Genomic DNA, 26,900 nt, shown 5'->3' with positions numbered 1-26,900 from the left:
CAAGCCAGATATCCCTTACTAGTATTATAGAATGGATAAGTGCATGATGATATCTAATAGCACACAGTATGTAATTTAAAAGAATGCAATTAAATGGGCGAATCTCGCAAGCATAATGTTAAGTGAAAGAAGCTAAATACCAAGAGTATATGATTCATTTATTAAAAAGTTTAAGAACACTGAAAACTGATATATGATGATAGACATAAAAACAGTGGTGGAGACAGGGATTGGTGCTGGCCTCTATCTTAAACTGAGCTGTGATTACATGGGTGTGTTTGCTCTGTGAAAATTACCTCGCTGTTCACTTCTGATTTGTGCACTTTTAGTGCGTATACTGTATTTCATGAAAAGGTTTATTTTTAAAAACCAAAGTTTAAAGTACATTACATTTCATAAGTATAACTAAATGAAAAACCAATGCTAATTATCAAAATAGAGAGGAGGAGGAAAAAAAGAGAGGACCATGCACATGAAATAACTTTTAACCAATGTTGATAAATATTGCTTAAAATTGATAAATGAAGAAATTGTTATAATTATTTTGGAATTTTCAGAAGTTTGACAACTGAAACAATAAGAAAATGTTTCCTGTTGAGGAATGGAAGTGAATACAAGAAACAATGGAAGAAGGAAACTACTTTTTATGTTTTACACTTCTCTACTATTAACATTAAAAAGAGAAAAACAAAACAATTAAAAGTAACTTTAATATTAATAGCAGCTACAATTTATTTCATGCTGCTATTTCTGATATACTGAAATAGAGATTTCAAGTAACTTATCTCAGTTAAATCTTCACACTTTATATTCTTTACCACATTTATTAGGGTGGAGTTTATTAACACGGTTATAATGATAAAAACTAAACATCAAAATACCCAATTGTAATACAAAAACATAAAAGATAATTTTAAAAATTTCAATAACGCAGAATATGTTATTACATTAAAGCACATTTGAATTTGAGTTCCCTAACAGTCAAGGGGAAAAATAAGCTTTTATTGTGTTTATAAATCTCAATACTCATTCAAAAGAAAAAAACTAACAAAACCCTATTAATCTAATGCATGTTAGATGCTATGATTATGTTATGGCAAAAATAAAAGTTATTTTTAAAACTCTCTTACTGACTCACTATATAAAGCCAAGGGCATAATCCTATATCATAAAGCAGGGGGGTAATTTCTTCAGGAAATGCAGGTAGTTGACTCTGGACATAGTGACACCTGGAGCTTTTTTCAGTCTTTGTTCTTTAGAACAGCGTTTTTCAACCGCTGTTCCGCGGCACACTAGTGTGCCGCGAGATGTTGCCTGGTGTGCTGTAGGTGCAGACAAGACAAGAATTTTATAATTTTTCACTATTTTGTTTACTTAATATTTCATAATAAAGTAATTATAAAATACTTTCTTTGTGTTTATTTGATTCCTATTCAAGAGAATTACTTTATATATAGTCAATATAGGCACAGAGTTAAATTTTTTAACATTTTCTAATGGTGGTGTGCCTCGTGATTTTTTTCATGAAACAAGTGTGCCTTTGCCCAAAAAAGGTTGAAAAACACTGCTTTAGAAAACTAATTGCACTAGATGTTAATAGTTATTCCATTGAAATGAGTTCAAGTTAAATTATCTTGGAGAATTCATCAAACTGTAATCTCTCATCTATAGATTAAAAAACTATATTGAAATATTAAAGACCCTTAGAAATAAAATAAAGCATAGAGCTACTTGATTTGAATTAATCCAGTATTTTCTCAATGAGACTTTTTTTTTTTTTTTAGTAACTGTAACACTGTGGAAACCAGATTTAAGGAAATGTTAGTTTACCTCAATCCAGGTTGGAGTGTAGCAAACATAGAAGCATCAGTAGTCCTAGCTGGTTTGATTCAGTGGATAGAGCATTGGTCTATGGACTGAAGGGTCCTGGGTTCGATTCCAGTCAAGGGCACATACCCAGGTTGTAGGCTTGACCTCCAGTAGGGAGCATGCAGGAGACAGCCAATCAATAATTCTCATGATTGATGTTTCTCTCTCTCTCCCTTCCTCTCTGAAATCAATAAAAATACATATTTTTTAAAAAAGAAGCACCAGTCATTAGCAGATCCTTGGACAGTAGCTTTCAAAAACAATTGTTTCAAACACACTCTTGGCAAGCACTGTAAAATGAAAAATAAGCAGTTTTTCATTTTCAGTTCTTCTGAGAATTGCCTCAAGTGCCAGTGTTCTCTGGAATTCTTTATAAAATTAAACCCAGGTGCTTCAGAATTGCGAATTTGCATCCTAGTACAAAAACTCGAGCTGAACAAATTCTTTTCTTTCTTTTTTGTTTGTTTGTTTGTTTGTTTGAGGCATTACAAATAGTAGTATATATGTCTTCTTTTTTCCCCCTTGACCTCCCCCCAGCCTCCCCTACTTCCCCGCATATGCCTTCACCTGCCCCCCATCTTGGTCCCCTTGTGTCTTGTATCCATTGGTTATGTTTATATACATGCATACAAGTCCTTCAGTTGACAAATTCTTTTCTAGACATACACCTCTCACTTTCAAATAGAGATAAACCACGGGCTTGTCTGCAGCTGGATTAGACCCCTCCAAACCTCACCCCCAAAAGGGCAGAACTGTCTCCATTTTGAATCTATCAAGTCATTTCAAGTCAATTCCATAAAACCACTAAGTTCTCTGCCGTGACACATGAAAGAGATTATCTGAATTCATAATATTTAAAAGGCAGCTTTTACCAGTCAGCCAACCGGATGATGAAAGAGGCAGGTGACCCTCCAGCACAGTCTAGTTTTTCATGCAGCCACTTCCTGAGGCGTCTGGCAATAAAGATTTCTGAAATAACTAGACTTCTCGGAGGAGGTTCAGTTTGTCATTTGTCAATTATATTTGTCAGGATGTCTGCCAAGTACAAACATTATACCATAAGTATGTCTTACACAAAATTCTTTACAGCAATAATCGATACACCCTAATAATCAGACAATGGCATGTCTTTCAATTTGGCAGAACCTGTGGGCATAATTCCAACTGAGCGAAACATTATCAAGTTATCTTGATAAAGGTTAACAGGAAGGGGGACGCTACACCGCTTAGACTTGGAATTTGATCTGTCAAACAGGCAACCTGAATATGCTACTGCCAGGCACACGGATTCTGGCGATAGTATTATGGCATACCCTTTGAAAAAGTGTGAATAGCCTGGGCTTTAATCCAAGACTGTACACCTTGACTCATAGTTAGTTTCTGTTTGTGGAATCAAAGGCAAAGAAGATCAATGAATACGACAAAAAGTCTTACCTCATCTCAATGTGATGAAGCAAGGATAGAGCAGTACTCAGCAGTGACAAACTGTCTCCTTAATGCAAAATAATAGATTGAAGGATGGAGGCTTACCATTTATTGTTTTTATGGAGAAAATGAGTCACAGTTTTGCAATGTAAGATGGCTTCCCACTTGGACAAGAGAGCCCACCGTGAAGGAATTATTCCAAAAAAGTCTTTATGGTAAGTGGCCTGGCAGAAGTGGCAGCCACACAGGACAGAGTCATTATCATTCTGGGAGGAAGAGGGGTTTGGGGTTTTTCCCCCCAAGATCTTTTTCAACATTTAGATAAGCGACAGAAATATTTCAAAGAGGTGATCTGTTTTGTTTGGTTTTAACCAAATCCTAGGAAGAGGCAGGTCTGTAACCCATAATATGTGGGGAAAGCAACATGAGATAATTCCCCCGGTCATCTAAAGAAGCTTGCTTCCACTTTCCCCCTGGAGACAGCATTTCTTGGATGACCGTGCACAAGAATCTCAGCTTTTTCAGCCAAAATTTCTTCTCAGAAATTTCTTAGACCTCTCTCCCTCACAAAGTAATTACCTTGAAAGGATGTGAAGTTAAACAGTTTACGCACATTTTCCTCTTTATTATGTTGAACTTGTATAGATATTTGGGGGGGGGGGGCGGTGGAGTGGAGAAATAGAGAATCTGGAGGGGACGATGTGGAGGGAGGAAGCAGGATTCTTGACTACAGCAGACAGTGAACTTGAAAAACAGCAAAGGGGCCACCAAGATGAACAGAGATTAGCCACGGCTAGAAGTGGTTAGAAGAAAACCTCTGAAGGACATTTCGACTGGACAAAATCTGGATCTTTCAGTTTGGTTCCTCCTTTCAAACACAGAACCCTATGAATGTTTTTCAGTGACTATTTCCTTAATTCTTCCAAGGATGACACACTGGAATTCTACAGGCATAGGAGTGTAAACAGCTTTTAAGGTCAGGACTTAATCCGCTCACTGACCCTGAGAAAATCTGCAGCATTGCTTATGGGAAGGAAGAGAGCCTTGCTTTATCTACATCTCACCGGGCTGAAATTTCACTGTTCAATTGAGACACACAGTGAAATATTAAGTGCTAAAGACTATTTTGATGGTGAATTATTTTATTTAAAATGTCTTAAGGACAGAAATGGAAAGAAAAATAGGGTGTTTATTGCATAAATAGGCCAGTAGTCATTATAGAGGCTTGAGAAAGTACTTCAATAAAACTTAAAGTAAAATTAAATAAAGACTCAAATATTAATTTGGGGAAAAGAAAATGTATAAATTATTCCATCTTTTCCATCACTTTGGTGAAATTTTAGACAAAACTGAGAGTAAAATGTACATTATATAGAGTCTAATATTCAAATGAAGTCCCTCTCCTCTCTTCTATAATAATAAAAGCATAATATGCTAATTAGACCGGACATGAAGCCAAGGTTGCAAGAGAAGCCCTGGTCCCAGGTGCCAGAGGGAAGCCAGTGCTGGCAGCCAGAGGAAGGAGGACCTACTCTTGCACAAATTTTGTGCATCAGGCCTCTAGGATTTTAAAAAAGATTATAATAAATTTTCTAAGCAGTCTGCCTGAAAGTAGTAAGAGACGTTTGTTTTGGTTTCTTTACATCTGCCAGGTTTTCCAGAATCTAATCAGGGTTTTATTTCCAAAGGCCCTTCTTCTCAGAGCTAGTTTTGTTTTTGTTTTTGTTTTTTTTAGAATTCAACTTCTATGACTTTGGTTGACCTTTCTCACAGGGAATTCTAGATGAGCAAAATCTCCTCAAGACTCAAATCTCCAGCCCTTGTCAGGTGGCTCAGTTGGTTAGAGCATCCATCCCATGCACCAAAAGGTTGGGGTTTGATTCCTGTCAGGGCATATAAAGGAGGCAACTGATTGATAACTGATGGATGCTTCTCTCTCTCTTTCTCTCTCTCTCTCTCTCTCTCTCTCTCTCTCTCTCTCTCTCTCTCTCTCTCACACACACACACACACACACACACACACACACATCATTTAAAAAAACATATCCTAGGGTGATGATAAAAAAGAAATAAAGACTCAAATCTCCAGAAGCAGAACTTAACTCTCTAGATGGCTCCTATTTGGCACAGAAAGTTCAAATCGTCTGCAGAGGTTGCTTCCTGCACAACTTTGCTTTCAGAAATGACTTATACAAGTCATTTTTCTCCCCAATATTGCTCAATTTCTATAAGGTCTTGGATCCTGAATCTGGGAATTTGAGCATATTTCTGATATTTCTAGGAAAGCCACCATATATCTGCATATTAAGTTTTTATTTCCTTAAAACTTATAGCCCCCTTCCGTTTTGTGTGTTCATGTATGTATAATTTATCATATATATTCATATATGTAATATACATATATATAATTTGTATGTTGTATATGTGCATGTATATATTAAATATATATACACACACACACACATACATACATATATATAATACATACACAAAAATGCACACACAAATTTATTGGGTGCTCTGATAAAATACATTTCTTGCGCTAGCCAGTTTGGCTCAGTGGATAGAGCGTTGGCCCATTGACTGAAGGATCCTGGGTTCGATTCTTATCAATGACATGTATCTCAGTTGCAGGCTCAATCCCCTTGGAGAGAGGCAACCAATCGATGTGTGTCTCTCACATCGATATTTCTCTGTGTGTGTGTCTCTCCCCCTCCACTCTCTCTAAAAACCAATGGGAAAATATCCTTGGCTGAGGATTAACACAAAAATAAATAAATAAAAATAAATTTCTTTTCCTCATATCTAAATAGCCACTAATGTAATGGGCATAGTCCATATCATACCCCTCTCAGTATTTCCATCAAATGGGAATGCCTAAAACATATCAGGCAATCAATAAATATAAATATATAAATAAATAAAATGGAATTTATAATAAAATTAATAACAGCCATCTCTTCACAAATTTTCTCCCCAAATAGAAATGTGCTAGTATATGTTGCCCTGAGAAATAGTGGACTGGAAATGATGGATGACAAATGTATGTGAAACTTTTGTAAAATTTTATATAAATACAGGGTTGTTTTATGTTCCCACAAAATATGAACATTTGAAATGTTATAATTATATAATCTAAGTATAGTTTTAGTAACAGACCCTGGACTGATAATAAGCAATTAATACTCTGTCATTAGCTGAGGAATAGATTCATTAGTTAAAATATTAATGAGAATAATTCATAACTGAAATCATTTTCCTCTTTGCCTCAAACAGCATTAAATGATTAGCTGTGACACAGGAACAATTTGATAAGTATTCTAACACTAAGATGTTGCCATTCATTTGAATATTTAGGCATATCATAACACATATTCCGTTATGATACTGATTTTTATATTTTATTTTTAGCTATTATTTTAGGATATGAGTGCTAGAGATCATTTTAATAACAAAATAAAGATTTTAAGATAAATGAGGAAATTTCTAATGAGGACACAATATGCATTCCTTAACCTCAATGATAGCCAACCATTGACCACGAATAGTAGGGCTGAATCTGGTGGATCTTATATTATACAGTTTAGGCACCAACAGGAGAATCATAGAAAACAATAGGCAGTTTATAGTTCTTCTCTCTAGAGAAGCATGAACACAGATTTATTTTGATAGCCATCTTTGTACAGCAAACAGAAAACAGAATTATTTTAATAAGTAAACAGTCCTTTGTTTATTTTGCATGTAGAAACTGTGTGTTGAGATATGTTTGTACTATTTAAGACCATTTTTCTGGTCTAAAAGCAAGGCAAAACTTCCTTTTCTTTTCCACTAGAGAGAGTTTACGGGAGAATTGCAATGCAACAATTCACCAAGAGTTAACAGTTATTGAGCCTATAGTGGGTATATGGTACAACACTGGGTCCTTCAAGAAGTATATTTTTTAAATGTCCAGGTTTAGAGGACATACCGGATACACTGTCAGAATGAACAACCATTTGAAAGGAAAAAGAATTGTTCTATTAGACAGAGTTCCTTGTACCTATATGGTGTGTGTTAAATTGGAACCTATACAGAGACTGGTGCCTATGTTCCTTTTTAGGAGCCTATAAAATGGAAATAGAACATTAACATTCACATCCACAAGGATCGTGTGACACTGTACTATGTGTAGAAATGTAGCTTTTACATGTTTTATTTTGAAAAATAAATTGCTTTAGCAGCATCACGCGAACAAACAAAAAATGTTCTGTCTTGAAGGAAATAGCCAAGTTGCCTTTAAAAAAGGAATATAAAATGATAGCTTCATTCATTAATTTGTCCAAAAGTGTTACTGAGCACCTACTACATGTGAGGTAAAGGTCCAGGTTCACACAAGTATGAACAAAACGAATGTTGTTTTTGCATCAGTGGAGCTTGACTTCTAATGGTGGAGTCAGACAATAAACAAATATACAAATAAATGCACACGCTCGGTGTTATGCAGGAAGTTACAGGAGGCTGTGGGGTGAGAGGGAAGGCATTATTTGAGATGGGGTAGTCAAGGATGGCCACACTGATGAGAGGACACTGAGCCAAGATATGAAAACCATCTCTGAGAGTATCTGAAGGAAGAGTGTTCTATACAAAGGGAATAGCAAGGACAAAGGCCCTGAGGCAGGAATGAACTTAGGGTGCAAGGATCACCAAGGGGCCAATATTGTTGGAGCAGGACTTGCTTTTTAAATGAGGGATTTTAAGTTGATTGCTTATCCATTTGCAGTCACACCCCAGAGATGCTCCGTAAAGCTGTGGATTACAAGACAACAAGACTTCAAGTGAGTTAGTATCAGACTTTACTTACTAGGGCTTTCTTCACATTCACAAGGATCTTCCCTAGTTGCGAAGAGCCTTCAACCAGATCTAATGTCAGCATCAGCTACATTCAGTTCTCAAAGGAATTAGCTAATTAATAGCAGCAATAATAGTGTGCATTGTTTCCATTATTATTAATGATTTCTTTTGTCTTTACTTCTCTGTTTTTTGCATTAATATGTCAATTGAGTAAAAATGTTTCATCAAATATATTGTTTATTAACAATTGAGGCAATTATTTGTCATTGATTGTATTGACAAGTACATTTGAAACCTGAGAATTTGCCCTCCTTAGAGTAGGGCGAGAGAAGACTGTAAAGTTACAAAATGTTAAATACCTTTTACATTTCTGTGAGAACCCAAATTTAGTTAAATCATCAGAACAAATAACCTTGTCAAACATTTGAGTTAACTTCAAAATCACCTAAAATCACCTAAAATATTACTATAAACAAATTACACACACACACACACACACACACACACACACACACACACAAAGTGGCTCTCATGCTTTGTGTACTGTCGTTCTCTTAGCCATCTATGAAGATTTTATTAATTTTCATGACAGTGTGGAGCATGCTAAACGTGGGGCTATCTTTACAATGCAGTGGAAAAGGAACCTGCCGTAGCTGGAAATAAACCACCTCAAACCCGAAGAAATACAAGATGAGGGATGGTGCAGCCTTCAGGTTCTGCTTTTCTAATCAAAGTCGCATTCTCTTGCTTGTACGGCTGGGAAACATTTACTTTCTAATCAAAGACCATTTTTCTCAAGAAAAAATAATCTATTGATGTAAAGGAGCTGACAGGACTATTGCATTGGAACAGAGGTCACAGTAAAACTCAAGTAGGGAATCCTTTGACCTCCTGGGACACCCCACATCAAGGCATGAAGCCTGCCTCTCCCCATCACCCTTTCTGACGCTCCATTCTGTCCTGCTGTGAAGATTGGGCACTAACATGACTCCCAAATACAGACATAGTTTAGGAGCCAGGCATTTAATATTAATTTAATAACAAGCACCATTCCCCTGATCTAGGCAGCAATGACCCATGGGACTGACCATCAGCCTCGGTATTGACCTCGGTGTGGGACAGCAGTGGCAGTGAAGGTGTCACACCGGAACCATGCAGCCTCCAGGAAGATGGCTGCGGCTCCCTGCCTTGATTGTTGCCAGGCAAGAAGCACGAGGCGGCACAAACCAAGTTGTGTCGGATATTTAGATTTTTGGAATAAAAGCCAGGAACCTGGCCTCTATGTGGAAAATCTCCCAATGATAAAATGTTGATTCTATTTTTAAAAATACTGTGCTGGCTAACAAACTTCATTTACAGTTCACATTTTGCCTGTGGTTGCCCGTTTCCTAACTGTTCCTTGCAAATCCCACAGGAGAACAAAGAGTTGTTTATTCATCCATTTATTTTTCGTTTATCAGCCCACATTTTATTGAGTATCTATCTCAATTGGTGCTGTGGGGCTTTCAATAATAAGGGCTATTGAATTAAAAAAAAAAAAATACCTCAGTCTAGCAATGCCTCACCCTCTTCTAAAAAGCAGATCCATACTCACAGTTCAGTCATTCCCTGTATGCTTAGAGACTTCAAATCAACATGTACAGTTCTAATCTCTCACCTGGCCTTCAGTATGTCTAATTTCCTTCAAATATGATCCTATATAATAAAAGTGTAATATGCAAATTGACCAAACAGTGGAATGACCAGTCATTATGACACACACTGGCCACCAGGGGGCAGACATTCAGTGCAGGAGCTGCCCCCTGGTGGTCAGTGCACTCCCACAGGGGGAGCGCAGCTCAGCCAGAAGCCCTGAGCCTGGCTCAAGGCTGGTGAGCCCAGTAGTGGTGGCAGGACCCTCCCCCACCTCAGCTGCAGGAAGGCAATAAGGAACAAGGGGTTCTGGACTGCAAGAGCCCTGAACTGCAACAGGGATGTCTGACTGCAGGCTTGGGGATCGGCCCAAGCTGCCAGGCGGACATCCCCAGAGGGGTCCCAGACTGGGACTACAAGAGTTCACAGGCCAGGCTGAGGGACTCCCCCCTCTCCGCACCCATCTACCCCCATCTCTCCTGCACGATTCTTGTGCACTGAGCCTTTAGTATATCAATAAAATAGGTTTTCTTGAATCAACATGAATACATCTCCAAAGCATAATAATGAGAAAAAAAGTTAAAAAGTTGCAAAAATAGGCAGGATGATTTCATGTGAATTTTTAAGGCACACAAAACAATGCTATATATTGTAGGAACATGCATCCATGGGTGCCTCTGGGGTAAGAGGGAGGGAAATGAGATGGAGATATTGGTCTTCAATTATATGCACAACACTTTATTTCTTTAAAAATATCTGGTGCAATTTTGACAAAATGGAAACATTTGTTAAATCTTGATGACAGGTACTTAGGCAGCCCGTGTTTTCTCCCTCTTCCTGCTTACAATATTTAAAATAGGTAATAAAAATAGAATAGGAATGTGAGAACCAGCATGACTAAATTAGAATTTTTCCCCTTTATTCCTAAGGCAATGCCTTTTCTAATGTTCACCATTGCTTTAATGGCACCAGCCTCCCAGACTTGAGATATTTAGATTCTCCCGCTTGTTTGTCCCCAGTGGCTAACCCAGTCTGTTACTTATGAAATCGACCTTCAGAGCGTCTCTTCCCATTTTTACTGAATCATTATGGCACAGACATCATCATTGAACACCTTATCCACTGCCATCACCTCCAGATGTCTGACAGCCTGCAGTTCCTCCTCCACTCTGCCTTAGCATGTCCGTCACAGCTCTGTCCTACACCTGCCAGGCACTGTTCACAAATCACATTCCGGTTTCTATTCCTGGCACTTGGGCATCACCATAGTTTGGCCCCATCTCAGTTTACAAAGCATATCTCCCCTCCCACTATCCCTAACCTCCTCAGCATCCCTCCGGTGCCTTCCAGAAAACAAGCACCATTCCACTTTCAACGCTCATGATTTTGCGCAAGATGTTTCTCCTTCGCAAAACGCCCCTTCCTTTTCTATCTTTCCCAACCCCCTCCCTACAAGTCTGCTCCAGGCTCCGCCTCCTTTGTAGTGTTTTATTGTCGCTATATTTTTGGCAGTTGTATTCACTTTGGTGCTGTATTAAGCTTTTGGTTTGCAAGGTTATCTTAGGTAGAAGTGTTGGTTTGGATGTTTTGTTGTTGCTTTTTTTATTGTTTTTATTTATTTATTCATTCCTTAAGATCACCTCCATGTGTTCAACATTTTTATAGTCTCCTGTCCTTGGGAAATCAAACATTGACAAGTAGATCTTGTCTGAGACTCTGTCTCAGGGAGTTTAAATCTAAAACCTTGCTTTTGTGCCCGGTAGCTCTGCTCATCCCTCTGTCTCAGAAGCTGGGGTCAGGGTCCCTGCTCAGTACTAGTGTATAGAAACAACAATTTTTGAAAATTGATTTTGTATCTTACAACATTACTAAATTTATGTATTGTTTCTAATGGTGTTTTGAGTCTTTAGGGTTTTCTATACTATAAAAGCCTGTCATCTGTAAAAAGTGACAGTTTTACTTCTCTCTGATTTGAATGTTTTGTATGGGGTTTTTTTGTTGTTGTTGTTTTGTTTTGTTTGTGGTTTTCGGTTTTTTGTTTGTTTGTTTTTTTGTACAATTGCTCTGTCTAGGACTTCCAGTAGTATGTTGAATAAAAGTGGTGAGACTGGGCATTCTTGTCTTGTTTCTGATCTTAGAACAACAGCTTCCAGCTTTTTGCTGTTGAGTATGATGGTAATTGTGGGTTTGTTATAATGGCCTTTATTATGTTGAGGTTCATTTCCTCCATACTTACTTTGTTGAGAGTTTCTGTCTATCATCAGTGGATATTGAATTTTGTCAACTGCTTTCTCTACGATTGAGATGATCATATGATTTTTATCCTTCATATTATTAATGTGGTTTTATCGTGTGGTCGATTTTGTGGATGTTGAACCAGCTTTGCATCCCTGGAGTAAATTCCACTTGATCATGTATGTGACCCTTTAAATATATTGTTATATCTGATTTGCTAGTATTTTGTTGAGGATTTTTGCATCTATGTTCATCAGTGATATTAACCCATAACTGTCTTTTTTGGTGTGTGTGTCTGTGTGTCCTTGTCTGCTTTTGATACCAGGGTAATGCTGGCCTTGAAATAGTTTCCTCCTCTTCCATTTTTTGGGGGATAGGGAAGATTTTGAGAAGGATTGGTATTAATTACTCTTGAATGTTGGTAGAATTTACCAGTGAAGTCATCTGGTCCTGGACTTTTGTTTGTTAAGAGGTTTTTAATTACTGAATTAATCAGATTTTCTATTTCTCATGATTCAGTATTGGTAGATGATATGTTTTTAGAATTTATCCATTTGTTCTAAGTTTGCCAATTTGTTGGCAATTTTGTTTATGTTTTCAAAGAGCCAGCTCTTACTTTCTATGTCAAAGTCTTATAACAAATAGTTTCTGTCTTCAGGTCTAGTGCAGATCAACAGTTTCCTGAGTTCAGTGTCCTCTCAGGGACATAAATGCTGCTGTGGCAGATTGAGGCTTGTAAGAAGCTGAAGGAAAGGTACCGGAGACTAACACATGGTTGCATCGCTGATCCAGGGAAATGAGACGGCTTCCTGGCTCTATTTCCAAATCAGTACTCACTTGAGGAGATATTTTCAGGAGCTAAGTGGGCTAGTGCAAAATTGCTAAGTATCCTGTGAAAAGGGGCGCTGTTCAGCTTACAGGGGCACCTGAAGTTTGTAAGTGTCTGGTTTTAGTTACTTGGTGTTTCCCCCCTAAAATCGATGTATTTAAATTTATAGTAAGGAAATAATTTGATTGATTGCATATTAATACTTGTAGGAAAGAGAGTTGTTTTCTTTAAATCCCTTTTAAATGTAGAAACTCAGTGAAAATTGTAGAAGATGAAAGCCTGTGACCTAAAAACCAGGACCAAGGAGCCCAAGGAATCAGCTCTTTCCAAACATGGCAGTGCCATCACCTGCTCACCAGCCACAACTTTTCGGCCACAGTATTATAATTATGCGTTCAATCCAATTTATCCAGGAACCACCAAATTAAAACACTTTGGTGTTAGACTTTTCTTTTCATTCTTTACCTTTGGAATCTTTCAAGGAAAGCAGCTGGCAGGTCAGACATGAACAGCTGCAGCCTGTGCAGCATCCCACCTGTGCCTTTCTCCTTGGCGAGGCCCCCACCGGCCCTGAAGAGGGCTATGAGTGGTAAGCAAGGGTCCCTGGAGTGACAGTCGGTCATCAGGTTCTCAGAGGAAAGGCTAGACTTGTCATTAGTCACATCAGTTTCGGTCACGGAGGGAGGAGCGCCTGGAGAGGTAAGGGCAGGACACAGCTGCTCACCAGTAAGACAGCTTCCTTAGCATCCTCGATGTGGCCTGCACTTGTGGCCTCCCTAACACCAACCGCCCTGGTGCCAATAAGGGCCAAACACATTTTCTCTCCATAGAAGTAAACTACTGCTTCCTCTATTTCCTCGTTTTCCTCCATAGCTCCCACGATGGGATTTGCATATGGGAGTACTAGCAGTGGCCTAAAAAGTTGTTTCACATAATTCTGTTTTTCATTAAGAAAATTTTTCACCTTTTCCAAAAGGTGGAATACTTCTCTTTCACTAAATGTGAACATACTACTCACATCTCTTTTGCTTCCTAGGATTTTAATTTTTCTCACAATAATTTCTAGATGACACAACCTCCATGGAAAAACTTCCTGAAAGATGGTATGCATTACAGTAGGAAATGGATCTGGGAGGCCCACGTACTCTCTTCCTGACGCTAACTTTTTTTTCCCTAATAAAAACAGTGTATTCAGAAGTGATGGATGATATTATTTAGTTTAGAAAGAATGAGTAAAAGCTCCCCTTCTTTCTCCTTAAAATTATGCCCATTGAGAGTTCTACCAAGCAAAAGAATATTTTTCCTCATTATCCAATATTGTCAAATTCTACTTAACGTGTTGCCAGGGTGCCAGTGAATGTTACAGCCTGCAGATAGGATCCTAATGTGCTTGTTTGCTGTTTTCTCTCAATTACTCATGGTGTATTAAAGTGAGTAACATCTTTTAAAGTCTTTGGCAGCTATTTTTGCTGAAGCACTTATATCCACATTAAAAAAAAAAGACACACAATAATTGTGATTATTATGATTTGGAAATAAAGAGAAATTGAAAATGTTGAAGGGGGAAAAGCTGAGTGACATGGGGAGAAAGGCAGTCCCTAGAGCAGAGCACAATGGCTCTTAAAGCTTAAGACTTAGGAAATGATTTAAATTTTGCTGACACCTTTCCTCAAGCCTCAGGCTTCCCTGGGCTGTAGAGAAGATTCTAGGATGTGAAATGAATCAAGTATCGATCCTACTTTAAGAGAATCTTTACATTCATGGAATGCAAATTTTAGATTAGTGGATACAATAAATGGAATTATAGGTTTCTTATTTTGATGCTTCCAATTCCAGAATTGCTGCACAGTGTTTGAATGGACATAGTAGACTCCCTACTACCACAAAGTATATTTATGCTGATGGAAAATTATGTTCTAGCAAGAAGGCATGTAGATAATAAATACTAACATGTACTAGGGAATAAATAATAACAACTACTCCCTACATTTACTGAGCACTTTCCATGTAGATTAGCCATTGTTCTAAGTGTTATCCATAATATCTCATTGAATCCATTCAGTAGTTCCATGAGTTGGATCTTATTACCATGCCATTTTAGAGAGGAGGATGTTTAGGGGCAGAGATGTTAAATAGTTCACCCAAAGTCATGCAACTGGATTTGAAGCTGGCCAGGGTGGTACTAGAGCCAGACTCCTGACCTCTGTTCTGCATGACCTTTCTACATTCACAATAAATACTCTTTGAGTAAATGAGGGATCATAGCTTGAGGGAAGTGTTTCATTCTCAAGTGTATAGGGATTGCCAGTTGAGTTTATAAAAAAAGCAGTACACTACACTGCAATATTCTGTTCATCTCAAATCGTTACAGACCCAAAACTACAAGCACCAGGGTAGTGCCTGTATATGTTTGTGCTCATGGTATTCCATGTACTAAATTGCTAGCAAACTAATCTCAAAAGACTGTGCGTGGTCTGTAATATCCTATGTGTTTCAAACACTTGTTTCTTCTCTGATTCTTTGTTGATAATGAAGATCAGCCTGTGGTCTAAACTCTGAATAGACAATAATAGTGACCAGTATGTATAAGCTCCCTTTCAAAGAGGGTATTGCTTATCATAGTGCCTGGTGATTGAGATGGTGTTTGAAGTATTTTCCATTAGGTCCTATCTACTGATAAAATGTAAGTTGCATCTCACTGACTATATGCTACTAAAATTCAAATTCCAAAGCATAGCAAGTTCATATCTTGATGTTCAATAGCTCAAAATTCCACCAGAGTCAGATTGACAACAGATATGATAATATATTGCTAATAAAATGTGCTTTATTGCCAAAGCCGGTTTGGCTCAGTGGATAGAACATTGGCCTATGGACTGAAAGGTTCCAGATTTGATTCTGGTCGAGGGCATGTACCTTGGTTGCGGGCACATCCCCAGTACGGGGTGTACAAGAGGCAGCTGATCGATAATTCTCTATCATTGATGTTTCTAACTATCTCTCTCTCTTCCTCTCTGTAAAAAAACAATAACATATATTTTTAAAAAATAAAATAAAATAAAATGAGCTTTATTTTCTTACTAAGTGTCTTGGACAAAGCCCTAAAGATTAAGGAAGTACCCCGTCCTGGTGCCCCATGTCTCCCTCAAGCATTCTGAGATGGACAGAGCTGGCAGAGATGGAGCTATCTCATTGCCCAGATGGCCCAAGTAGCCTTTTTTTGTTTGGTTGGTATTGCTTTGTTTTTCCTTTTTATGAATTCACTGGGATAACACTGGTTAACAAAATTGTTATACAGGTTTGAGTATTCTACTTCTGAGAATATGTCTCAAGAAACTTGAAATGCTAATATGAAAGAATATATGCACCCCTATGATAATTGCAGCATTATATACAAGAGCCAATTTTGGGGAGCAGTCCAAGTGTCCATCAGTAGATGAATGAATAAAAGAGCTGTGGAATAGTACTCAGCTGGAAAAAGAAAAGGAAATCTTAACCAATTGCCTTTTAAAATCATTGTTCTGTGGATGGTTTAAATTGATGTATGGAGCTCTCAAAGCTGCACAGGTGGGTGGGATACTCTTACACTTGGATCTGGGGCTAACCTCCATGCTGTATGCAGAAGGAGTTGCTTGGCTTCCTTCACTCGGCTGGCATTGGGGGAAGATGGCAGAGAGTGGACACTGGTGTGGTGGAAAAAACATAAGAGCTTTCAAGCTTTCAGTCTCAACTCTATCACTTACTGGTGTATTCTCTTAGAGCATTATAAAAGCTTTCTGAGGCTCAGTTTTCCTTTTCTGTAAAATAAATATAATACCTAGCCCTAAAACTTACACTTTGGTCTATACAGGATGGAATACAGTATGTCCAGCCTCTTTTCTCTCTACCTGACAACCCAAGCAAATCAGTTTTTCCCCTCTATCCATATATGTACATGGTTTATCTATTTCAATGTTTTTGAGTAGGTTGTTGCTTCTTCCTAGCATTTCCATTTTCCTCATGTCTATGTGTCTGAAACTTGCCTCTTTTGCAAGTCCTAGTTTAAATATCTTACTAAAGTCAAACTTTCCCCAATTTCATTGAACAGAAGTACTTTCTCTCCTCTCTGTGTTCCAGCCCCCCTTGGGGGTGCTCGATGGCATTTAGCATGCCTCTCCTTGTGTTATAGTCATTTATATGCTGCCTTTATTTTTCCTACTAGACTACCACATCTTTGAGAGGGAAATGATGTCTTGTCCATCACTGCATCCCCATAGAGTGCTTAGCATGGTTCCTTGCACACTGGCAGTCAATAATTGTGTGTCTAATTGAATTGAATGAGAGAAGAACTTTGTGCAGATCGCTGAACCTTTCTCTCAGCTCAGGCTTGAGGGACTCAGCTTCTGTGATTGAGTCTGGTTTAACCTAAGGTGATAAGGGAGACAGAGCTGATGTCTTTTCCTAGTCTTCCTACTTGTAGTCATCTGTATTCTTCGGGAATTGTTTGTCTCCTGGAAGATGGTTGCACTCTGAAAAGTCTATAGATTGAATACATTTTTTAAAAATACTATCAAAGAGAATTGAGCGAGTCCAACTTCAAACATGAAATTGCCAGGGGAAATATCCAAATAATCTGCACTTCATTTGATATATGATTAGGCAATGTATTGATTCTGTTTTCTTTCTTAGTGATTGCATGTGGTCTTTTTGCTTTTTAAATGTCACAAGTGTTCATTTCTTTCTTTGCTTAGCCCCTATAAGTCCACATGGTGAAAAATCAAAAAAATGAATTTTCACATTGCTATGTATATGATAAAATGAAAGTCACAAAATAAATTTGTTTTATTAGGATTATGAACATATATCTTATGCATTGATTTTTCCCACTGTGTTGTTTTAGAAATAGTAATGATTAAGTTTCCTTTACAGTGGTATTCATGCAATTAGGTGGTACAGAAAATGCCTTTAAATATTCACCTAAAACTAGACTTTCAGCTGTGGATACATATTGAACAATTGGGTAATAAAGGTTTGCCTTAAGTGAACCTCAAAAATATTCTAATCTAGATGGTAATTTCACCAGTTCTCTCATCAGCTTCTCGCTCTCCTTGTATTCAGCCTTTCTCTCATTAAATCCTGGGCTTGAGCATATTATCCTGTTCTCCTGTTTTGTTGCTTCTCGGCATCTACTAATGAACCAAAAGGACTTGATCTTTCAGAACATTTTTATGACTGCAGTCATCACACTGCTTTATACTGAAAGGAACATGTTGGCTGACATTCAGCAAACATTTATTGAGCAACTACCATAGACTGGGAAAATGGGGCAGGAGGAGGGATACCCACCCATTCCTTTTTTTGTTTGAGCTTTTAGAGGGAAGAAGACGTATACCCAGCTTTTCTATAGGTCAAACCAGGGATCACATTCTAAACATTAACAATCTGTACAGTCCGACACTGACCAGCCAGAGTGGACATTGGCCATAGCCTGGAGAAGATTCCTGCAGAGGCAGACACTATATATTAAGTTTCCAGATTGTGGGAAGGTCCAAGGACTTCTGGGTGAAGTGGGTCGGGGCTAGAGTGGCAAGAAGACACGTGTGTTGGGTCTGTGGGTGAGGATGGATGCACATGATGGGTAAGAGCTTTTTCCAGCTGTTTTTAAAGTATTTCACTATCTTAGCCCAGATGTGGCAATCCTGGTGAAAAGGAGCAGAAGGTTAAACACAGCCACCCAATAAGCTCAGTATTACTAAACAGAATTAAAAGTGAGGAAATAAAAGATGAACCCACATCTCCCTCACTCTGAAGCCCATTGTCAATAATAGTAACTAATTCAGAGAAGGAAGATGAGGAGGAAGAGGATCGTGCTCATGATTTATAAAGAAAGTGCCTTTTGAGCTAGGTCTTTAAAGTCAAAAGAGATTTTATCATAAAAGCTCCAAGAATTTGTAGCATTGGGTTAGTTTGTTCCATCTGTAATAAGGATCTCTTTTTGTTCTTTTCCTAGTTAGCCTTCTTTCCCTTCCTTTCTTCCCACATCTACCACAAAAATTCCAAATCTAGGGTTTAGATGCAGAAGGGCCATGAACTTCCGGAACCCTAGAACCCATTGCATTTGTGTCTGCTAGTGTACATTTTTGTGGGAAGATGATCCATAGATTCCTTCTGGTTCTCAAAGGCCTCCTCTCAAATAACTCCCTTACATTAGAGTAGGGGTGTCGAACTCAATCAGAGAAGGGGCCAAAATCTAAAATCCAGCCTAAATTGCGGGCCAAATGGTTTACTGAACAGTCATAAACTGTCATTGTGATGGAAACGCAGCGGAGTGCAGTGATGACAGCGCGGTGCGGGCCACATTGCAAGGCCTGGCGGGACAGATTTGGCCCGCGGGCCTTGTGTTTGACACATGTGCATTAGAGGATACTCACAATATCCCACAGATGGGAATGTTAGGGATTATGATGTCATATAATGTAACATTCTGAAACTACAACATGCCCGTTTGCATTTCCAAGGCCTGGAAAAGTGAGTATTCTCTCTCTTTGGAACTTACATATATATTCTTATCAAATAAATGGCATTTCTCCTGTAAGTCCCAGTGCATACTCTTGGAGAAATGAGAGACCACAGAACACAGGCACCCAACTCTGGCAGACACTGGTGGCTCACCAGCGGTGGCCAACATTCAGAGATCACAGTGCATAGGGCAATCCCAGCCCACAGGAGATGGTGGTCTGGTGCAAACAATGCAGTTCAAGCTGTGGATCCGACCACTGGGGCTCAACCGTGGCTGTTGCTTCCATGAGGCTATAGCTTCAGACAAATTACTTAATCTCCACTGTATTCTCATCTTGAAAACTAGGAAACTGGTACTAGTTAGTTTTCACAGTTATTGCCAAGAGTAAGTGGTGGGGGCCAGATGGGACTAACAAGGTCTGCAGCGGCTGAATTCTCCCACCATGGTCAGAGTGGCAGCAGGTCCAGGACCCAAGGTCCCCCACTTAATTCTACGCCTTTTGGCACTCACCTCGTCTTGCTGCCTGTTCTCCGTTTGCCATCTCTTCTGAGCCAGGACCCCATGTTGCTTCCTTGTCTTCATCCTTGATTTCCCCTGTCCCATGAATGAGAGGAAAACAGGTGTAGGAATGAAAACCCGTGACATGATTCTGGAGGCCTGCCATTTTATTTTATTTTATATATTTTATTGATTTTTTTACAGAGGAAGAGAGAGAGAGAGTTAGAAACACCGATGAGAGAGAATCATCGATCAGCTGCCTCTTGCACACCCCCTACTGGGGATGTGCCCGCAACCAAGGTACATGCCTTTGACCAGAATTGAACCTGGGACCTTTCAGTCTGCATGCCGACGCTCTATCCACTGAGCCAAACCGGTTTCGGCATAGCCTGTCTTATTTTAAATGTATTGAATAAAACTATCTCACGATTCCAGAACTATTCATTCAGTTGATTAAAACTAAAGTCCTCTATTTGATGCCTTACCTGGCAGGGCTTATATTGCTAGCTTCCTAATATGTGGCTAAACTGCAGTTTACATTGTGGCCACGTCAGTGAATCAACAAGTATTGCTTGAGAACTCAATATAAACAGTGCAGAAAGTTGGGGGCGGGGGTGTTAATTTATATAAAGTAAATACACAGGATTCAAGGATCACCAAGGAAGACCATTCCTATTTAACTGAAATCCTGTATACCTCTTTCTGTGTTTAGAGTTTATTAAAAGATGGACATTGCAGCCCATTTTGCAAAAGCCATGGCAAAGTCACTTAAGAAACATCACTTGAGCACTTCTGAGCCTTCTCTTCCCACCCTCAGCAGCATCTCCTTTAATACAGACGGTTCCGTCCATTATAAAGAAAAGCCGTATTCCTCTGCCTCCGAAGCCTTGGATGCTTACATTGACGATTTCCATTTAAGCTGTGAGCTTCCTGAGGCTAATGATACACAGGTTGGCTTGGATCAGAGCCCTCTGGCATTTCTTGCTAAACTCAACTGTGGTAAGCTTTTGTTACTTGCTGAGTTCAATTTTTAAGTATCTGTAGAAAACTAATGCTTTGAGAAGAGATATGATCTAAAAGGTATTTTTTGTAAAATAATGGTCACACCATTCGTGAATCTTTTCCTAAGATTGACATATCATTTTAAGTTTCCAAAACTTTCTCAGCGATGGGTGCCCTTGAATTGAGAGGGAATTACGGGAAATGCATCCCAGTCTGGATTTCAGAGTGGGAAAGCACTGGCCTCCAGTATAAAAGCCTTGAGCTTTGAAACTGAAGGTATTAAAAAGTCACTTCAACTCTCCAAGTAACAGTTACCCTTTTTTAAAAAATATATATTTTTATTGATTTTGTACAGAGAGATAGAGAGCTAGAAACATCGATGAGAGAGAGTCATCGATCAGCTGCCTCTTGCACACCCCCTACCGGGGATATGCCCACAACCAAGGTACATGCCCTTGACTGGAATCGAACCCGGGACCTCTCAGTCCCCAAGCCGACGCTCTATCCATTGAGCCAAACCGGTTTTGGCAAGTTACCCTCTTATAAAATAAGGATAAATAATAAGGCCTCACAGGGTAATTATGAGACAAAATGTATGTGAGGATGCTCTCTGAGTGGTTATGGCTGTGGGATCCCTGGCTCGCTCTGTCGCACAGGGAACGTTAGGACAGATGTAGGGGACCGGAGGTCTTGCTCCCGTTCTGCTAGTCACAGTTGAGATGTGAGAAGAGTCACTTATCTTCTCGGGCTTTAGTTTCTCTGCCAAGGAGATTGGACTTTATGAGTTTCTTAATTTTAGAATTCTATATTATGGCAGAAGAATAAAATCAGTCAACTCCAGTGTTTAAAACAGTGTCCATTGCCCTAGCCAGTTCAGCTCAGAAGATAGAGCTTCAGCCTGAGGATTGAAAGGTCCCAGGTTCATTCCAGTCAAGGGCATGTACCTCAGTTGCAGGCTCGAGTCCCAGTCCTGGTTTGGGTGAGTGGGAGAGGCAACCAGTTCTCACACGGATGTTTCTTTCTGTGTGTCTCTTCCCCTCTCTTCCCCTCTCTCTAAAAATCCTTGGAAAACTATCCTTGGGTGAGGATTAACAAAAACAAAAAACAAAAAATACTGTCCTTTGTAGAAGCTGAAAAAATACCATCATGAAAGCAAAACATGCATCTGAATTGGTGGCCGATTGACCATGAAACCCTTGAGGCAATAAACTTCTCTATTGTAACTTCTCTAATCTATATAAATAGAAATAATAATAATAATAGTAATAATAATAGTAGTAGTAAAAATGCCTGCTCCTGTACTGCACATGGACTTTTAAAGACTATATGTTAGTGTGCACAAAAGAATATTAGAAAGCTATACATTATAACATCAAGGTGTCATTTATTATTAATGAATTTAGATTATTATAAAAACAACATTTGCTACATTATTGCATGCTATATTTGATATGCAAAGTTAGATCCTGGAAATGTCTCCTCCTTACTGTTTTGTGAGTGAAAAAACAAGAAGATTCGTGCAAATGTACTGTAATCCTACACAAGAGAACAACCTGGTTTCTTTAAGCTACGTTGGACTGGTTGTAATATTTGCCGTGGTTTGATAAATGGGCAGGCATGATGTGGGGTTGAGTGTGAAAGTGTGGTTTAAGTATCTATATTACCTATGCAATTAAAGTGCAAAAATGTATTATAATTTATGCAGTAATACTGCTGGTTTTCCTGACAAGGGTTTTCATTCTTTTTTTCTTTTTTTTCTTTTTCTTTTGAGGTAAGGTGGTAGAGGTCTTTCTGTATCAGGTTTTGTCTTGAAGTTTTTGTGTTATTATCACTTCTCTTTACTGAGAAGAGACAGTAGAGTTGGCACTTGTTAGTGACCAGGAATGTGATACAGGCACTTGCTCTTTCCCGCATTCTCCTGAGTTATAAACTCCACCATCACTGTTATTCTTGACATTTCTTTTTGAAGGGATCAGAGTCTTTGCTTTTTTATGATTATAAAAGCAATATGTACTTACAGCAAGAAATGTTCAAAAACAGGAAGAAAACAGAAACCAACCATAATCTCAACCCCAAAGAAAATGACTGTTAATAATTCTATATTAATTTCTGTTTTTCTCTGTACATTATATAGTAGAGTTATAATATCCAACAGTTTCATAACCTTGTTGATTCGCTTATCACTATATTGTGAATATCTTTTCATGCCTTTAAAAAGTTCTGTATCTTTACATTAAGTGTCTCTTTACTATTTCATTGTCTCTACCAGCACAGTTTGGGTTGTTACTGAAATCTTTATTACTCAAAGTGTTGCAGTTGCCACCACTGTATATACATGTTTGGGTAGTTTTCCAGTTACATCCTTAGGATAAATTCCTAAGGGTATAGTTTCTGGGTCAAACTTCATGCACATTTCCTAGGGTTTGATTCATATTGTTAAGCTGTCTTCCAGAAAGGACATACCAATTTTATACATTTTTATCAGTGCATTAGAAGGAACCTGATGTTCCTCTAATCTCACTGCCCACAAATATTATGAACTATTTTTCATTCTTACCAATCTTCTGGGTAAAAATTGGTATCTGTGTTTACTAAGCATTTGCTTTTCTTATTTTGTAATTACCTTTTCTTCTTTTGTAATGATTTTTTGCCGGCTTTTATTGTGTACATTTAAATCTTTATCTAGAGTTAATTTTTTTGTTAGGTACAGTGAAAGCCTAATTATTTTTTAGAACAGTTCCACTTGCCATCTTTATCATAGCCTAAATTTCCATCTATACTTAGGCTTATTTCTTGACTTTGTTCCACTTATCTGTCTGTCCCATTTTTGCACTATTATCATTCTCTTTGATTACTGTAGTTTTAAAGTAAATGGTTTATTTTATTTTATTGTTTAAAGTATTATATATAGTAGTGCATTTTTCCCCATAGACCTTCCCCCAGCCTTCCCTACTCCCTGTCACATATCCTGATCCCCTCCCCTGCCACCAGTGTCTTGTGTCCATTGGTGTGTTTATATGCATAAACACAAGTCCTTTGGTTGATCTATTTCCCTGCCTCCCCAACACTCCCCAGCCTTCTCACTGAATTTGACAGTTTGTTTGATGCTTTACTGCCTCTGTGTCTCTCTCTTTGCTCATCAGGTTATAATGTTCTTTATTTTCCATAAATAAATGAGATCATGTGGTATTTTTCTTTCATTGCCTGGCTTCTTTCACTTAATGCCTTGGCTAAAACAGAAGGTGGAGAACTTAGGAGTCATGTCTATTTACATTCATTCCTTCTTCCAAATGGATTTTAGAAAGCCTTCTTCACAATTTCAAAATTCTGGATTGGACTTTCACTGTTTGCCTGGGTCCTGCCTGATCCCCTCCCAGCAGTTGTCCTCCCTACACTAAGGAGGTCTCCCTAAAGCACAGGGATGTGTGTTGTCTACCTGTCACAAGTACTGCAGTGGCTCCCCACTCTCCTGGAAATAAGGTTCAAACTGCTTAAAACCGTCTCAAGGCCATGGGTGATCTGACTCTTACTACTTAGTAATGTAGCTTCAGTGTCCCATCTCTACCACCACCCCTACACACACTGAACTCCTTGTCCCAGTCTTCCTGAGCTGCCTCCAGAGGATGGTATGCAAATGTTCCCTCCACTGTCTCTCCCCTCCCCTTCTTCTGGCAAATTCTTCCTTCTGGTATCAATTTAGATGTCCCTGTCCTCCATTTCCCTGCAAAATTCAGTTTAGTTGTCCCCATTGTATCTTCCTTAGCATCTTGTCAGCTTTCCCCAGGATGGTGTTTAACATGATATAGTAAGAACCTGTTCACTGGCTCCTGGCTTCCACTAGCTTGATAAGACAATCTAAGCTTTAGGTCTTCTTTACCATTATAATTTCCCTGCCACTTGGCACTGAGGGTGCACAGTCAGTTATTGTTGATAAATGTAGCTGTGAGCGGAACATTGCTGCTATGACTGTGTTGTGTATATCTGAAATAACGTGATCTATCGTTTTCTTATTCTCTTTCTATTGATGATATCGCTGTTATAGAAACTATTGCACTCCCCCACATTTTTTCCGTTGTCAATATAATTCACTAGAGGCCTGATGCATGAAATTCATGTAAGAGTAGGCCTTCCTTCCCCCTGCTGCCAGCCCTGGCTTCCATCTGGCACCCGGGACTGTGGTTTCCCTCTGGCCTCCGGCAGGCACGGGGACCCCAGGGTTCCCTTGCAGCCCTGGCTTCATCCGAAAAGTCTTCTGGAAGTACACCTGGAAGGACATGCGGTCTAGCATATTTTGCTTTCATTATTATAGATGATTTACTAACTCAGGATAAAGAGTGATAATATTTATTTCTCCTTCTAATCAGATCAACGTGAACGTGATCTGCACAGGGCTGGGAACCTTATACATCTAAGGGTGCAAGGGAGAAAGATGACCCATAAGTTAACACCCTTGAGAATCCTTTAGGTTCTTTACAAAATTCTCTGCTGATGATGTTTTTGGTTCAGTTCCTCAGAGAGCCACACCCATCCTTACTTAGTAAGTACTTTAGTTAGGCTCATCCTGTAAGACTCACCTCACATGTTAAGCAGTTTCCTCAGAGCTGTGCTCTTCAGCTGTGGTGGTCCCTGTGCAGATCTTTGCACTCCGTGCTCTTGACTGCATATGTCTGTCTCCGTTATTACGGTTTCCACAGAGTGTGGCATAGTCAGTCAGTTGAACAAACTAACAAGTAACCCTAAAGGATTACTACCTCCATGTGTCAAATAAAAGTGTATTTATCTACAATGAAAACATATGTGCCTCTATCTACTAGGCCTGCTACTACACTCAGATGACTCTCCCATATTTTAGGTTTTGCGTAGAAATTGGGGTGGGGGGGGATTGACACTCTTTGCATTGGACTTTTGTTGTCTTGTTCACTGTAATATTTTTCTGTTCTTATTGTATAAAGAACTTTTTTCCCCAATGGGGTGTACCAACTATTTCCAGGCAGTATTTTGTCTGTCTGCCTTGAAAGTCAAGAGACTTTCCTTGACGTGATAATGTGCTTTGGGAGTACCAGAGAGACGATTCTCTTGAAAGATAATGGCAAACCCTACATGGGTTTTACTTGAAACATTAATCCCTTGAAAATTCATCTTTTAGTTTTTATGCTCATATATGGAGAAAATGACCCAGCAATGCTATAACAGCCTATTTTGTGGATGAGAGAGTTGTTCTTTTGCAATAATGAAAAATTGTAACTATTGATTTGAAGGTAGACTGATCTGGAAATCAAATGAGAGTCTCAGTGGACGTAGGAAAGAAACCAATTCTTATAACACTCCTTAAAAAAACTGGGTGAGACATTGTCTGACATCTCTGTCTGACCTTGGGTATCTTGGGGGTATACAATCTACTTGTAGTTGAGGAATCTGTTTTAAAGTCATCTTGCTACTTTAAGGATAGATTTATTTTTCAGACTATACTTTTTTATGTTGAATCAACAAACTACATGCATTTAATTAGTGCTAAATATGTGCTAATTCCAAGCATATTAGATGGAATTAAGGGTAGAGGACTAAGCTTGGTGTCGATTCTGAAGACCTATGATCCCTGCCTTCAAGGTCCTCATTGGTTCTGGTAATTCAAATTAGTATAACACCAACAATTACACTGAAATGCGGTTAGTGCTAAGATGGAAGCATACATGAGGTCTGGGAACAAGCGAACATGCACCTAAAGCATGTTGGAAGATTGGAGAAGGCCCCCAAAGGAAATGGCCCCCAACTTAATTTTGAAGGCCAAAAAGAGAGGAAAGGTGTGGGTATGCAGAAAGGCAACTGAGATTACTGGTAGCTCAGGGTGGATAGAAAGAAAAAGGATATTTTTGAATATCCTTAGGGCTTGTCTTAACTTCAATTTTAAATCTTCTGGTATATTTGTGCTTATACTAAATTCATCCATCTCCTCATATGGGCCATGAAAAAACATATTTTGCTCATTCTCATGTGTGGCAACTTTTAAACCTATTTATTTATCTATCTATTTATTTATTTATTTATTTATTTATTTATTATTTTTATTAGAGAGAGAGAGAG

At 38.7% G+C, this 26,900-nt stretch overlaps 1 protein-coding gene across 8 annotated transcripts in view; it reads left to right on the top strand.

The window, feature by feature from the left end:
* The window catches only part of GRIP1 (glutamate receptor interacting protein 1), a 658,373-nt gene that overhangs the window by 413,118 nt on the left and 218,355 nt on the right, over nt 1-26,900 (top strand). The window contains exon 1 of one of the 8 annotated variants that reach the window (XM_036455359.2): nt 20,528-20,816. The exons of the other annotated variants lie outside the window; for them this stretch is intronic. Within the exon in view, the coding sequence (XP_036311252.1) occupies nt 20,543-20,816 (274 nt within the window). The 5' untranslated portion in view covers nt 20,528-20,542. Of the gene's footprint in view, nt 1-20,527; nt 20,817-26,900 lie in introns of those variants that run through there. 8 annotated transcript variants of the gene reach the window in all.

Source organism: Pipistrellus kuhlii, unplaced genomic scaffold (assembly GCF_014108245.1).
Source record: "Pipistrellus kuhlii isolate mPipKuh1 unplaced genomic scaffold, mPipKuh1.p scaffold_m20_p_3, whole genome shotgun sequence".
Taxonomy (NCBI): Eukaryota; Metazoa; Chordata; class Mammalia; order Chiroptera; family Vespertilionidae; genus Pipistrellus; species Pipistrellus kuhlii.
This window is presented reverse-complemented; position numbering and strand designations above follow the sequence as displayed.